Here is a 13,012-nt window from a genome sequence, read left to right as displayed (position 1 = left end):
TCAGAAGTATAAACTCAATGACAGTATCAGAGGATAGACTACCGGGAAGGATCAGATTATATCACGAGGGTCAGGAACTGGAGATATTTGGCCTGGAAAAGAGAAGGCTTTGGGAGACACATAATAGCTGTTCTAGACACTTAGCAGATAAATAGATTTTGTGATTGTAGCTTCGTGTGTACCTCTGTGAGGTACATATGCTATTTATTAAAACTGTATTAAAAAGGAATTTTAACACACATTTCTCACACCAATATTTTGAACTATTCCCTACAATGCCTTCATGACTTCATATTCATTCCTTCCTATAAGTTTGTGTCTGAAAAGAGAGAGAGAGAGAGAGAGAGAGAGAGAGAGAGAGAGAGAGAGAGAGGCTCATATGTTTTTCAAGACAGAAAAAAGGTTTGATTATTTTAACATGCCTCCTGTTTTACAAGCTATTTTTTTGATCCTGGGTTTTGTTTTGTATTCATATGTTTTATTATTATTAAACCAAAAAGAAGATAGTATTGTTCTAAGACTTCCTTTCTAGATACAGGTTCAGTTTTTAAGTAAACATCCTTGAGCAATGAAAAATTTATACTGTTTGTTAATACGAAGTTCTGTACATGTTAAGACCTTGAACCTTGAAGGTTATAATAAAAATGCTTAATATACTATTGGAAGAAATACTTAAGGAAATTAAGACTACCTTTTACCAGATAAAACTTGCTAGAAATGCTTTCAAATATTTTTCAAGTTAATGAGCCATTAGAGATGTTTTATTTCCTTACCTGGATAAAGAAAAAGAGCAAAAGGCTACTAATAAACAGCTAAAGGATGTGAGAATCTAAGACTCTGCATGAGAAGTCAGATCATAATCACTGATGAGAGATAGTGATATGAACAAGTTAATTTAGTAAAGGTTTCATTAAGATTAAGCTTCATAATTCTGCCCAGTCATTGGTTTATGTACCTTAACATTAATAGAGTTGGCATATGGACAAGATACTTTGTATATGTACTTTTAAAGGAAAATATTTCACTATAATTCTTGTCTCTTATTATTAAGAATGGAGAAAAATAAAAACAGTCTGTGGTAAAAACAGAAATCTGGCTATTTAAACTTGGCTATATTAGATAAAACATATTGGGCTATTCATAATAAAATCTTTTCCAAGATTCCTGCTTGGACACTGGGGCTCATAAGCAAGTCATTTCACTTTCTCAATCCTCCATTTTCTCCTTGGCAAAGTGAAAATAGCAACTACTCCTATGATACATCTCAACAAATTGCTCTTTGTCAGCTTGCCATTTTTATTCAAAATCACTTTTCTAAAGTTTTGGGGTTTCCTAAAAATGGAGGAGAGAGAGCCTGAATTTAATTTTGAATAAGATTAATGCATTTAAGATTCTCACTTCACTAAATACCAAAAGCTCCCAACATACTATATTAGGATTTGAAACCAACAAGGGAAAAATTATTTTCCTCTTATTCTAGGTTAATTAACCCCTACCTGCCTTAGGCTTAGCAAGCACCCAAAAGGTGGGAAAGACCAAGATACATGTGTAGGGACACCTAAGACAACTTCTATGGCCCTAAATATCCCCATGCTGGTGATCTGTAAAAACAAGGCCCTCAATTCTGCATGAAAGCTACCAGCTATTCCTCCTCACAAGCACTATGGGAGGGGGCTAATGCAAAAACTGACTTTGGTTCTATTGGCCTGTCATCACAGCTAGTGTCACAGTCAGGATTTGCCTCTAGGCAACCTGACCCCACAGCAAACCTTTTTCTCCTGCCTAAGCCACCTGCCACAAAAAACAACAAAAGCTTCAAACAAAGCTTCAATATACAACTTCAAGCACAGCCCCTTCCATAATTTCACAAATGAGGCATATTTTCACTGAAATTGATGTCTAACCAAACAGATTAATAATATAGAAACACCCCATGATCTTAAATATTTCTAAATGTGCTGTAGCTACCATTAATTTTTATGGTCTTGGGCAAATCTTCAACACTCTCCAATGTACAATAAATATTAAACATTTACCAATCACTTCTTTGATCATCAACCTTTGAAACCACAAACCAGACATGGAAAAGCATAGCCAAAGAAAATGGCCAAGAATAATCCTTATGTCATTTGAAGGCAATAATTCTATGGCTAAGAAACTAGCCTAATATTTCTAACTCCCATTATTTTGGATTTCTATTTAACACCTTGGGGGAAAAAAAACCAGTTTGTTTCTAACTCACAGAAGTTTTTGGATCTTGATTTATTCTAACTATCAAACTTTTAAAATCAATTGGCCCACAACACTTGCTCTCAGTACAAGCATCTCTAGCATCTCAGAGCACATCATTTCTGTAATTTAAATACAAAAGTACACACTGAATCAAAGGCATAATATAAACTATAATTCCAAATACGTCAAATTATGTTGGTATAAAATATGTCTGCCTATATCAGTTCTCTAAAATTCACATGTAAATATGAATCTCAAAAAAGGGGGAGAAACAGGAAAAGAGGAGGAGGAGCTCTTAGAAATCTTGTCTCAAAAAGAAAACAAATCTCTTTATAAATGAAGTAGGAATATTTGAGAATATTGTTATAGTACATAGACACTCCCATGATCTTGCACCATTCTAACATGACTAACAGCACAGAAGACAGAATGAATGGTTCAGATTTGTACCAAGAGGATACCTCCCACACCTCCATGAAATTACCAATCCCTTAGAGTCTGGACAAAACCCACAGGGGCTTCTTGGCAAAAAGCCTGTTACAAACACCTTTATACTGGCTTTCCCAAAAGCAATCATTACATCATCATTCATCATGGCATTCACATAGCTCTGTATTCTACAACAATAATAGCAAATCATACTTTTTTGAAACCTCAAGATCTACAAAGTGCTTTCTCGAAACAACTCTGAAAGTGCCTAGTACCACTGAAACTCAAGAGAAATAAATGTAAAGTCTTGCATTTGGGTATAAACAAATCAAATCTGGAGGCCTGATTAGATAAGAGTTCTGAAAAAGATCTGGAAGTCTGAGTAGATAGCAATATCAAGATGAGTCAAGCAGTGATTGGGCAGTCAAAAAAATTAAGAGAACTCTTAGGTCCAGCTTCCAGAAATAGGGAGGTAAAGACTTCACTGCAGCTTGATTACAGACATCATCAGGAGTACTGTATTTACTTCTGGCATCACAATTTAAGAATGCTGATAAACTGGACAGCATACAAAGGAAGATAACCTAAATGATCAAGGACTTTGTCAAAAGAGGATCTGTTGAAGAAAAAGGGCAAGTTAGCCAAAAAAAGTCTGAGTTTGCCAAAACTCAATTCAACCTTGATGTGAGGAGAAACTTCCTGACAATGAGAGCTGCTGCTAGGGATAGTGGGATCCTTCTCCTCAGCTCTGCAACCACTTATTTTTGAGAGGGGTCACTGTGAGGCTTTCTTTCCTATGGGGGTAGGATGGACAAGATGGCCTTCTCCAACTCTTAAATTCTGAGATTTCCTGAAGCACTACCTCCATTCTCACAGACCAGGAAATTAGGCCTTAAATGAAATTACTTGCCTGAGTTCATATAACTGAGAAGAAGCATCAAAACTGAGACTCAAATTGGGACTCAATCCTGAGTACTCTTGACAAATTATGCAACTTTCATTAAATGAGATAAAACACATACATATAGCTCATTCCGATTTTTTAATTCTTCATGCAGAACTGAAGTTAAGTGATTCAGAAAGTATGAGATAAGTTAATTCTGAATCAGGAAAAAATTATATTCCATTATTATTGAACTGGAACTAAAAAAGTTTATTTTCTTGACATCTTTGTGACATGATAAGAGTTCAAGTCTTAACAAGTCCCGAGGAAACTGCCCTGCACTAGTCAAAATTAAGTTATACAAACACGTTTATATCCCTAGGGGCTGGGCCAATTCAATGACTCTTTCTATTTGTGGCTTTTACTGTGAAGTAGAAAAGAATGAGCCAAAAGGGACCAATCAAAAATTTAAGCTTTAGTTTTAGATATATCAATTTATTTTCTTTTGGAGGATGAGGCAATTGGGATTAAGTGGATTGCCTAGGGGAGAAAGTGTTAAGTGTCTGAGAATGGATTTGAATTCAGGACCTCCTGCCTTCAGGGCCACTGTTCTATCCACTGTGCCATCTAGAGACCCCTAAATATATCCATTTACAAGCATCTATTGAGTGCCCATGTCCTAAGCACTGTGCTGCTGAGGACCCAAAGATAAAAAGCAAATGATTCCTATTCTCAAGTAGTTCATGTTCTCTTAGGAGAAGCAATGGAATATTTAGGGATACACATTTAAGTGCCTACCTATTAAATAAATTAAATGTATTTTGGGGAGAGTGACAGGTTGGGAGGATGGAGGGATGATGGAAAAAGCCTCATGTAGGAGGTTGGACCTGATCTGAGTCTGTAAGGAGAGGAAGGACAGTGGGGAGAAGGGGAGAAAAGGCATCCCAACCATAGGGTCCAGCCTACAAAGGTATGATGAATACCAAGAACGTCAATTAAATTAGAAGAGAGTTTTTTACCTTAGTCAATGAATTTATCTTTTTAATGTTTTAACAATTATTTTAATGCAAACTGTTTCCATATGATTTGTCTATTTTCTATGATGCACTTAACATTTGTCAGGCAATGCCTGTTTCCCCACATGACCCAAAATGCCCACTATACAGACAAGGTGAAGGAGCCTTAGGCTGGACAAAGAGCAAGAAAGAACAAACACACAGTAAATCTGAAAAGTTAGGCTGGGCCCAGCATCAAAAACTATAAAGGCCAAACAGAGGAGTTTCTATGTGACCCCAGAAATAGTATGAAGATACCATAGTCAGTAAGCTAAAGAGATCCACAGAGCTAAGACAATGGGAAACATGGGCAACGAAAGAAGAAAAGATAAGCAATAAAAATTCATTTTCTAAAAAAAATTAAAAAGCTAAATCCAGAGGGAACAGTCTCAATGGAGAAATAAACACAGAGTTAAGCCAATCCAACCAAGTCTCTAAAGCCAAAGTCTCAAACTATCACAGTGATTTCAGCTACATGAAACATCCCATGGAGCCTGAGCTTTCCTGTAGTACACACATGCTCTGAACCCCAATGTTTTACATACAAACTACTCCTTACAAAGATATTTTTCCTGTTCTTTCCACCTAAGAATCTTCATTTTGCCTCTCAAAACTGCACAGAAGTCAACCACTCCCTATGAATAGCCAGGCCATGTTGTGGAGTAGAAAGAATTCTCTGTGAAAAGCAAAAAAGCCTGGTTTGAGTCCCACATATGTTACTTTCCTGGTGAAATCTTGAATTAGACCCAGCTATTGTCCAGAGTTATAGATCTGGGGAAAACCTGTGAAGGTCAGACCAGTCACCTTTCAAAGGAGCCCAAACCACACCAATTCTATCTGGAAGACATTGGGATCCTCCAGAAATGGAAGATGCATGCAATAGAGGACATTTGATTTGACTATTTATGGGCTACTCCTGGTGTTTCCTAAATTTAGTTACAGGCTCCTTTGAGTCTATTATACTTTTGTACACTATCATACTTTTATATTATCTGTGAAATGAAATAAAGTTCTTCCTAAAAACATCCAATTCCTCATCTCTTACACATCTGTGAACATCCCCAACCTAAGCTTCTGATCCGGGCTATCTCCTAACCTGACACTTTCTTGTGGTGACCTCATCACCACTAATGAGTCCAATTATCATTTCTTCAGCCCTCCTCTTTCCCAAGCTTCAGCCTCTCACCACTAAAAGCCTATGTAACATTTCAAAGCACAGATTCTATAGTTTCTTGAACTCAAAATGTCCAAAACAGTCCTCATTCTCTTTCCCCACAAACCCATCACTCTTCAAAGCTTTCCTTTTTCTGCTGTAGGCATAATACCCCACTCCAAGTCACCCAGGTTCACAATTTCAGAACCATTCTTGATCTGTACTCTTCCCTTAATTTTACCATCTCTACTTCCACATCACATCTGCCTAAATAAACCCCATTCTGAATCAGCCACCCTAGCTCAGGCCCTCAGCAACTCTTGCTCAGACTATTGCAGAAACCTCTGATCCACCCCTACTCTGGACTTTTCCCTCAGACTCAGTTCCTAGCATCTCACCTTCCATTTCTGTGCTTTCCTTCCCTGGCATGCACTCCCCTCAAGACCTCTGTGGGGCTGCTTGGGATGGCTCTCTTAGCGTGACTTGGGCAGGTGGGGTATCCATCTCTTCCCCCACACCCATGTAGAACACAAGGTCCTCAAAGGCAGCACTATTTATGTCTCTCTAGTCCTAGGCCCTGCACACAGCTGGCACAGGTTATGTTAAACCGATTTTAGCAGCATGAGAGCAGATTCTCTTCCTGCTCAATATCTGTCACATTAAGTTTGAAGTGATCTAACTTGTAATACCTCTATTAAAAAAAAACAAAAAAACAACCTAGTCCAATGTTTATCATACCAAGTGTTGTTCATCAGTAATGATTACAACGGACACTATCAGACTGTCAGGACATGTCAACCTGGTCTAAATGGAGAACCTTCATGAACAAACTCAATTACAACAAATGAGAGAGAGGCAAGAATAATTCTGAGACAAACACTGATGTTTGTCTGATTAAGGTCAGTGGACATGTCCATCAAGGCAGATCCAGATCTTGTGGTGTCAGTTCAAGATTCTGCAGCAAGCTCATTTGTGAGGAACAATAATAGGGTCAGCAAAGCCAGTCACCAGGTGGCCACTTCGGTGTCTTTAAGCTAAACAAAGTATTCACACTCTTTAAATACCCCCAAAAAGGAGTCCAAAACCACATAGCAACCATTCCCCAATTTTAAAAAGGGCTAATGGCAGGTCCAGTCTTTATTGTACAACTTTGTCAGTAAAGTATATATACAGGATGAAGTTAATGTAAGGGCAGAAAGAAGGTCAGTTATGCTTTTTTCATTTTTTTTCCCCTCATGCCTTTAAATGGCACATGAGACTCAAGAGAGAAGTCCCAACAAGCCTGGCTTAACAAAAAAAAATTCTGCTAACTCTAACAGTGTACTTAAACTGCTGTAATCTCTCATTTCATAGCTTACACAAAGGTCTTCTGGCTCCAAGCACTGTTTGGCTTTTTGAAAGAGCATCCAGAGACACAGATCCTCCTTTTCCTCCTCTTCAACTCTACATATCAAGCATAGCTCCAAATTATTTCTGAATCATGGTAAGCACGGATCCAAACAATAGTATAACTGTGTTTGGTCATAAAAGGCAAGGGGCCACATATGTGGAATGACAAAGTAATAAGAATGGATTTTTTTCAAGTATACTAGAACTTCTCTATGCCAATGAACAGTGACCTTCAATGTGCTGCCCGCGGCCCACCCCTTGGGAGACTGCCACTGCTCCAACATATTTTTGGAGCTCTTTGCTTGGAATAGCTTTTCAGAGCCAGTTTACAAGCCACCCAGAAAGTCTGTAATATTATTTTACAGTTACAACTTGTATTTTAGGAAACAGTATTGAATGGGGCATATCACAAGACCTAGGTTTTATTCTGAGCCTCATGATGATCCACAATGCTTGATAATTCTCAATATTTCTATGTTTTAAGTTATTAAAAATGGCCCAACTACTCCTCACCTCTACCTATCTCACAGGAATTATAAAACACATTATAGCATAAAATGTTTCAACTTTAAATTGTGAGACTTAATATATTTATATGGATCATTTTGAATATCAGAATATTTTTTGTATAAAACTCAAGGCATTGCAAAATCATTTCTTTTTAGACCTGAGCTTTCAAACAATCTAATTCAACTCTTCTGTTTTACAAAGAAGGAAACTCTACTGAGACATTAAGCTATTTTCCTAAGGTCAAATACATAGCTAATTAATAGGAAAAGCAGAACTAGAACAAGGGTCTGAATTCCCAGGCAAGCAGTCCTTCTACTTACTAAGCTCTGTCAGTTCCTTCATTCTTCTTAATAACGTGCTGTACTGCCTCAAGTTTACAGAGCAGTTCTGTTGTCCTCCTCCTATCAATGAGAAAAAGCTGACTTGGGTCTGACTTACTCAGACATTACTAACAAATTTCAGTAGCAGATCTTAAAGCTAGGCTTCCTGACACCAAATCCAGAGTTCATTCCACTGAGTGACTACACAGCCTTGTACTCAGAGAAGAATGCAGAGCTCTCTCGAGACAAGAGTTGAGCAGTCTAGATGAGAAGTGTGCAATATTAACTACTACTTTAGGGCCGAGAGTCAGCGTCTTCTTCTGGGTCAGAAGACACCATTCTAGAGAAGCATCAGAGGTCACCAGGCAGAAGGCCTTTGATCTAGAACAAGAAGGGACCTCAGAAATTAAAGTGAGTCTCCAACAAGAGACCTACTATAGCCTCTACTCAGAGAATATACGCCCTCCTCAGTGCATAAGCTGTTCCCTCGCAATATGACAGTTTTTTTCTACTTTGGACAACTGGTAAAAACCACCACACAAATCTACTACACAAAGCCATCTCCCCATCCCCACTAGACTTGCTTTGATGTGCTGTCTTCTCTGAGGTAAGCTCCTGCAGAGCAGGGACCCAAGCCTTGTCCTCCCACCTGTGTCTCACAGCTATTGGCACAGAACAGCTACTTAAGGAATGCTCCTCCTCTCACTGACTGGGTAGAATCTTATTATTAATGACAAGTCAAAGGTCTATTCATATTCTGCAGGAGAAGGATGATATATCAGTTTTCTTCCCCTAATATCTAGGGCTTCTGATATGTATCTTAAGTAGGCAATTTAGAAGTATAATGAGGAAAGTGATTGAAAACTTGCATATGACAGAGGGGAATGAAGCACACAATATACTGGGAAGAGCTTTGCTACACAGTCTGCAGTGTCTAGGGGGAAGTATACAGTGCCCAAACTTAATAAAGGGAGACAATTTCTTAGATGAATAAATAACAAGCAACAGATAAAATGAGATAAAGAGTTCAGATAAAATGTTGGAGGGGATGTGGGAAAATAGGGACACTGATACATGTTGGTGGAATTGTGAATACATCCAGCCATTCTGAAGAATGATTTGGAACTATGCTCAAAAAGTTATAAAAGTGTGCATACCCTTTGACCCTTTGCGGCAGCCCTCTTTGTAGTGGCCAGAAACTGGAAACTGAGTGGATGCCCATCAATTGGAGAATGGCTGAATAAATTGTGGTATATGAATATTATGGAATATTATTGTTCTGTAAGAAATGACCAACAGGATGATTTCAGAAAGGCCTGGAGAGACTTAAATGAACTGATGCTGAGTGAAATGAGCAGGACACCAGGAGATCATTATATGCTACAACAATACTATATGATGATCAATTCTGATGGACGTGGCCCTCTTCAACAATGAGATGAACCAAATCAGTTCCAATAGAGCAGTAATGAACTGAACCAGCTTCACCCAGTGAAAGAACTCTGGGAGATGACTATGAACCACTACATAGAATTCCCAATACCCCTTATTTTTGTCTGCCTGCATTTTTTATTTCCTTCACAGGCTAATTGTACACTATTTCAAACTCCGATTATTTTTGCATAGCAAAATAACTGTTTGGACATATATTGTATTTAATTTATACTTTAACACATGTAACATGTATTGGTCAACCTGCCATTTGGGGAAGGTGGGTGGGGGGAAGAAGGGGAAAATTGGAACAAATGGCTTGGCAATTGTCAATGCTGTAAAATTACCCATGCATATTATCTTGTAAATAAAAAGCTAAAATTAAAAAAAAAAAAAAAAAAAAGAGTTCAGATAAAACCAAAATCTACCAAAAAGATATGGGATGTTATATATTATCACCACAATAATTTCAATCTGGATGCTACTGTCTCAAATGTCAATCAGTCAATCAATCAATAAGTATTCATTAAGTACATACTAGGCACTGATTTAAGTTCTAGGGAGACAAAGAAAAGACAAAGACAAACTCTGCTCTCAAAAAACTCACAGCCTAATGGGCTATATAAAAACAAGAAACATATAGCATAAATTGAAGATAATCAAATAGGGGAAAGCATGAGAATTTAGATAAATAATTGCCAAAGATGACAGAGATAGAAATTATATAATAGATACTTACCAAATTAATATTGTATGTTTTACAGGTGAGATCATCCAAGCTCTGGTTCTGTAGCTTTTCTGTTATTAATGTTACCATGGTAGGGGTCCCTTTTCCACTGCTCACGCTGACAAGCATCAGTGCTCCTCCGTGTCCCACTTCACAAATCTTGGGCCATCGCTGGATCTATGCTAGTCAATCTCAAGACTTACACTTCCATTTTACAGATGAGGAGTTTACTTTGAAGATACTCTCAGAGGTTCATGCCTACTTTTCTGTAAAGAGAAATTATCACATATAACTACATATGTCATCATCTTATGCCATTTAGCTATTATATACATAGCATCATACTGATAAAAACTTTTAAATCATCATCTTTTTACTTGTTTAACTTAAAACATCCTATGATGTGGGACAGTATCCTATAATTTTTTCGATGGAGAAATTAAGACCAGTTGAAAAAGCTTAAATTGACAATTTAACATAAGAAATGGCAAAATGACCAAAATTAATCACTCAATCCACTAAATTACATAGTCTCAATCCTTACAGGTTAAGATTTATGCCTTTACTATTTTAAGATTATCAAATTCTAAATAAGTGATAGATATGATCCCTAAAAATATATTGATTCCTCTTCTTTCCAAGAAAAGCTACTCTTAAAAATAACCAAATCAGCAATTATCTTCTAAAAATCCAAGGGCAAAGATATTTCATAAGCTCCTTTCTTTCCTTTAATTTTGCACATTTTTTCAAATCCATCTTTATTCATGGTGTTAGGAGGTAAAGTAGCACTTTAATCTTCCTATGTATACAAAGAGGTAGCAGCTTTTGCAGGATTTCAAAAGAGGTTCTTCTTCTAGTGAAGGTTGTAGAACTCCTTTCTACTAGAAGTCAATATATTAGCACATAGGTGAACATGCTTCCAGTTTCCAATTCTCTTTAATAGTGCTACACCTTAGTTTTTCTTAATGAAGAATTGTTAAGAAATAGTGTTAGGAAAATGCTGAACAGCTGGAGAAACCAAAACAAATTCTAGTTTAATAACTTTATTATATATTATATATAAGTAAATATATATTATATATTATTATATTTCCAGCCAGAGTATTTAAACTAAATCTATAATGCCCTCAGAGGGAGGGAGGGAGGGAGGAAGGGAGGAAGGGAGGAAGGGAGGAAGGGAGGAAGGGAGGAAGGGAGGGAGGGAAGGGAGGGAGGGAAGGAAGGGAGGGAAGGAAGGGAGGGGAGGAAGGGAGGGGAGGAAGGGAGGAAGGGAGGAAGGGAGGAAGGGAGGGAAGGGAGGGAGGGAAGGGAGGAAGGGAAGGAAGGGAGGGAAGGGAGGAAGGGAAGGAAGGGAGAGAAGGGAGGGAGGGAAGGGAGGGAGGGAAGGAAGGGAGGGAAGGGAGGAAGGGAAGGAAGGGAGGGAAGGGAGGGAGGGAAGGGAGGGAGGGAAGGGAGGGAGGGAAGGGAGGGAGGGAAGGGAGGGAGGGAAGGGAGGGAGGGAAGGAAGGGAGGGAAGGGAAGGAGGGAAGGGAGGGAGGGAAGGAAGAGAGGGAAGGGAGGGAGGGAAGGAAGGGAGGGAAGGAAAGGAGGGAAGGAAGGGAGGGAAGGAAGGGAGGGAAGGAAGGGAGGGAAGGAAGGGAGGGAAGGAAGGGAGGGAGGGAGGGAGGGAGGGAAGGAAGAGAGGGAAGGGAGGGAGGGAAGGAAGGGAGGGAAGGAAAGGAGGGAAGGAAGGGAGGGAAGGAAGGGAGGGAAGGAAGGGAGGGAAGGAAGGGAAGGAAGGAAGGGAGGGAGGGAGGGAGGGAGGGAGGGAGGAAGGGAGGGAGGAAGGAAGGGAGGGAAGGAAGGGAGGGAGGGAGGGAGGGAGGAAGGGAGGAAGGAAGGGAGGAAGGAAGGGAGGAAGGAAGGGAGGAAGGAAGGGAGGAAGGAAGGAAGGGAGGAAGGAAGGAAGGAAGGAAGGAAGGAAGGGAGGAAGGAAGGAAGGAAGGAAGGAAGGAAGGAAGGAAGGAAGGAAGGAAGGAAGGAAGGAAGGAAGGAAGGAAGGAAGGAAGAGACTAAGAAAAGACTGCCAGGGTAAACAAGGTTTTTTTTGTATCGCTATATAAATGCAAGCAAATTTTTTAAAACAGTATCAATTCAATCAGAAGCACTAGATCTTTATCCATGATTCTGTCTTGGAATCAATCCAAAAGACCTGAATATACTTCTTCCCTACAAATACAGACTTGTTACATGGGAATGGAGAAGCCACATAATTTCAGTGGGCCTCAAACAAATTCTAAGAACAAATCCTGGACAAGCTATTTGCTCTGATGAAGGAGGTTTTCATACTGGAACTCCCACCTTAACGTTAATCATAGATTCTAACAAAATGAGAGATGATTTTAAAAATAAATAAATAAATTACAAAAGGTAGCCGATTCTATACTTCCTTTTGCAACACTTGAGAGCTACAGGGAAGAAAACAAATGAACACAAAAAGACTGGACTAAAAAACAAAAAACTTTTTTCTGCTGTTCCTCACCAAGTACATGCTTGGAGGCAGTGATGCTAAGCAGCAATTCTTCAATTCTGATTTGTCTTGCAATCAAAAGAAAGCAGAGGAAGAAACAGATAATGAAACAAATAGACTTCCCCACTAATATAGAGGTACAGAATGTTGCAGCCATCACCAGAAACTGTAGTTTTATTGGAGTTTTGTTGCTATTTTGTAACAACGGAAGACAGATCTGTAAATAACTCCAGTATAAAATACTTTAAAGGGATAGGGGGGAAAAAAGGAGAGGGATTCCCAGGATTTCCCATGAGGATAGGCTGTAAAGACACTCTGGATTCTATCCCTCAGAAAGCCCTAAGCATTCTGACCAAGTATTGGATCTAAAAAAA

The 13,012-nt window shown here is 38.8% G+C and overlaps 1 protein-coding gene across 3 annotated transcripts in view; it reads right to left on the bottom strand.

The window, feature by feature from the left end:
* FAM53A (family with sequence similarity 53 member A) overlaps window positions 1-13,012 on the bottom strand; it is a 105,450-nt gene that overhangs the window by 66,963 nt on the left and 25,475 nt on the right. For all 3 annotated transcript variants that reach the window (XM_074273564.1, XM_074273565.1, XM_074273563.1), the window contains exon 2: window positions 10,142-10,395. In XM_074273564.1, coding sequence (XP_074129665.1) covers window positions 10,142-10,258 — 117 coding nt within the window. In that variant the 5' untranslated portion in view covers window positions 10,259-10,395. The remainder of the gene's footprint in view (window positions 1-10,141; window positions 10,396-13,012) is intronic.

This window comes from Sminthopsis crassicaudata, chromosome 6 (genome assembly GCF_048593235.1).
Source record: "Sminthopsis crassicaudata isolate SCR6 chromosome 6, ASM4859323v1, whole genome shotgun sequence".
Taxonomy (NCBI): Eukaryota; Metazoa; Chordata; class Mammalia; order Dasyuromorphia; family Dasyuridae; genus Sminthopsis; species Sminthopsis crassicaudata.
Note: the sequence above shows the minus strand (reverse complement) of the source record. Positions and strands in the feature narration are given on the sequence as shown.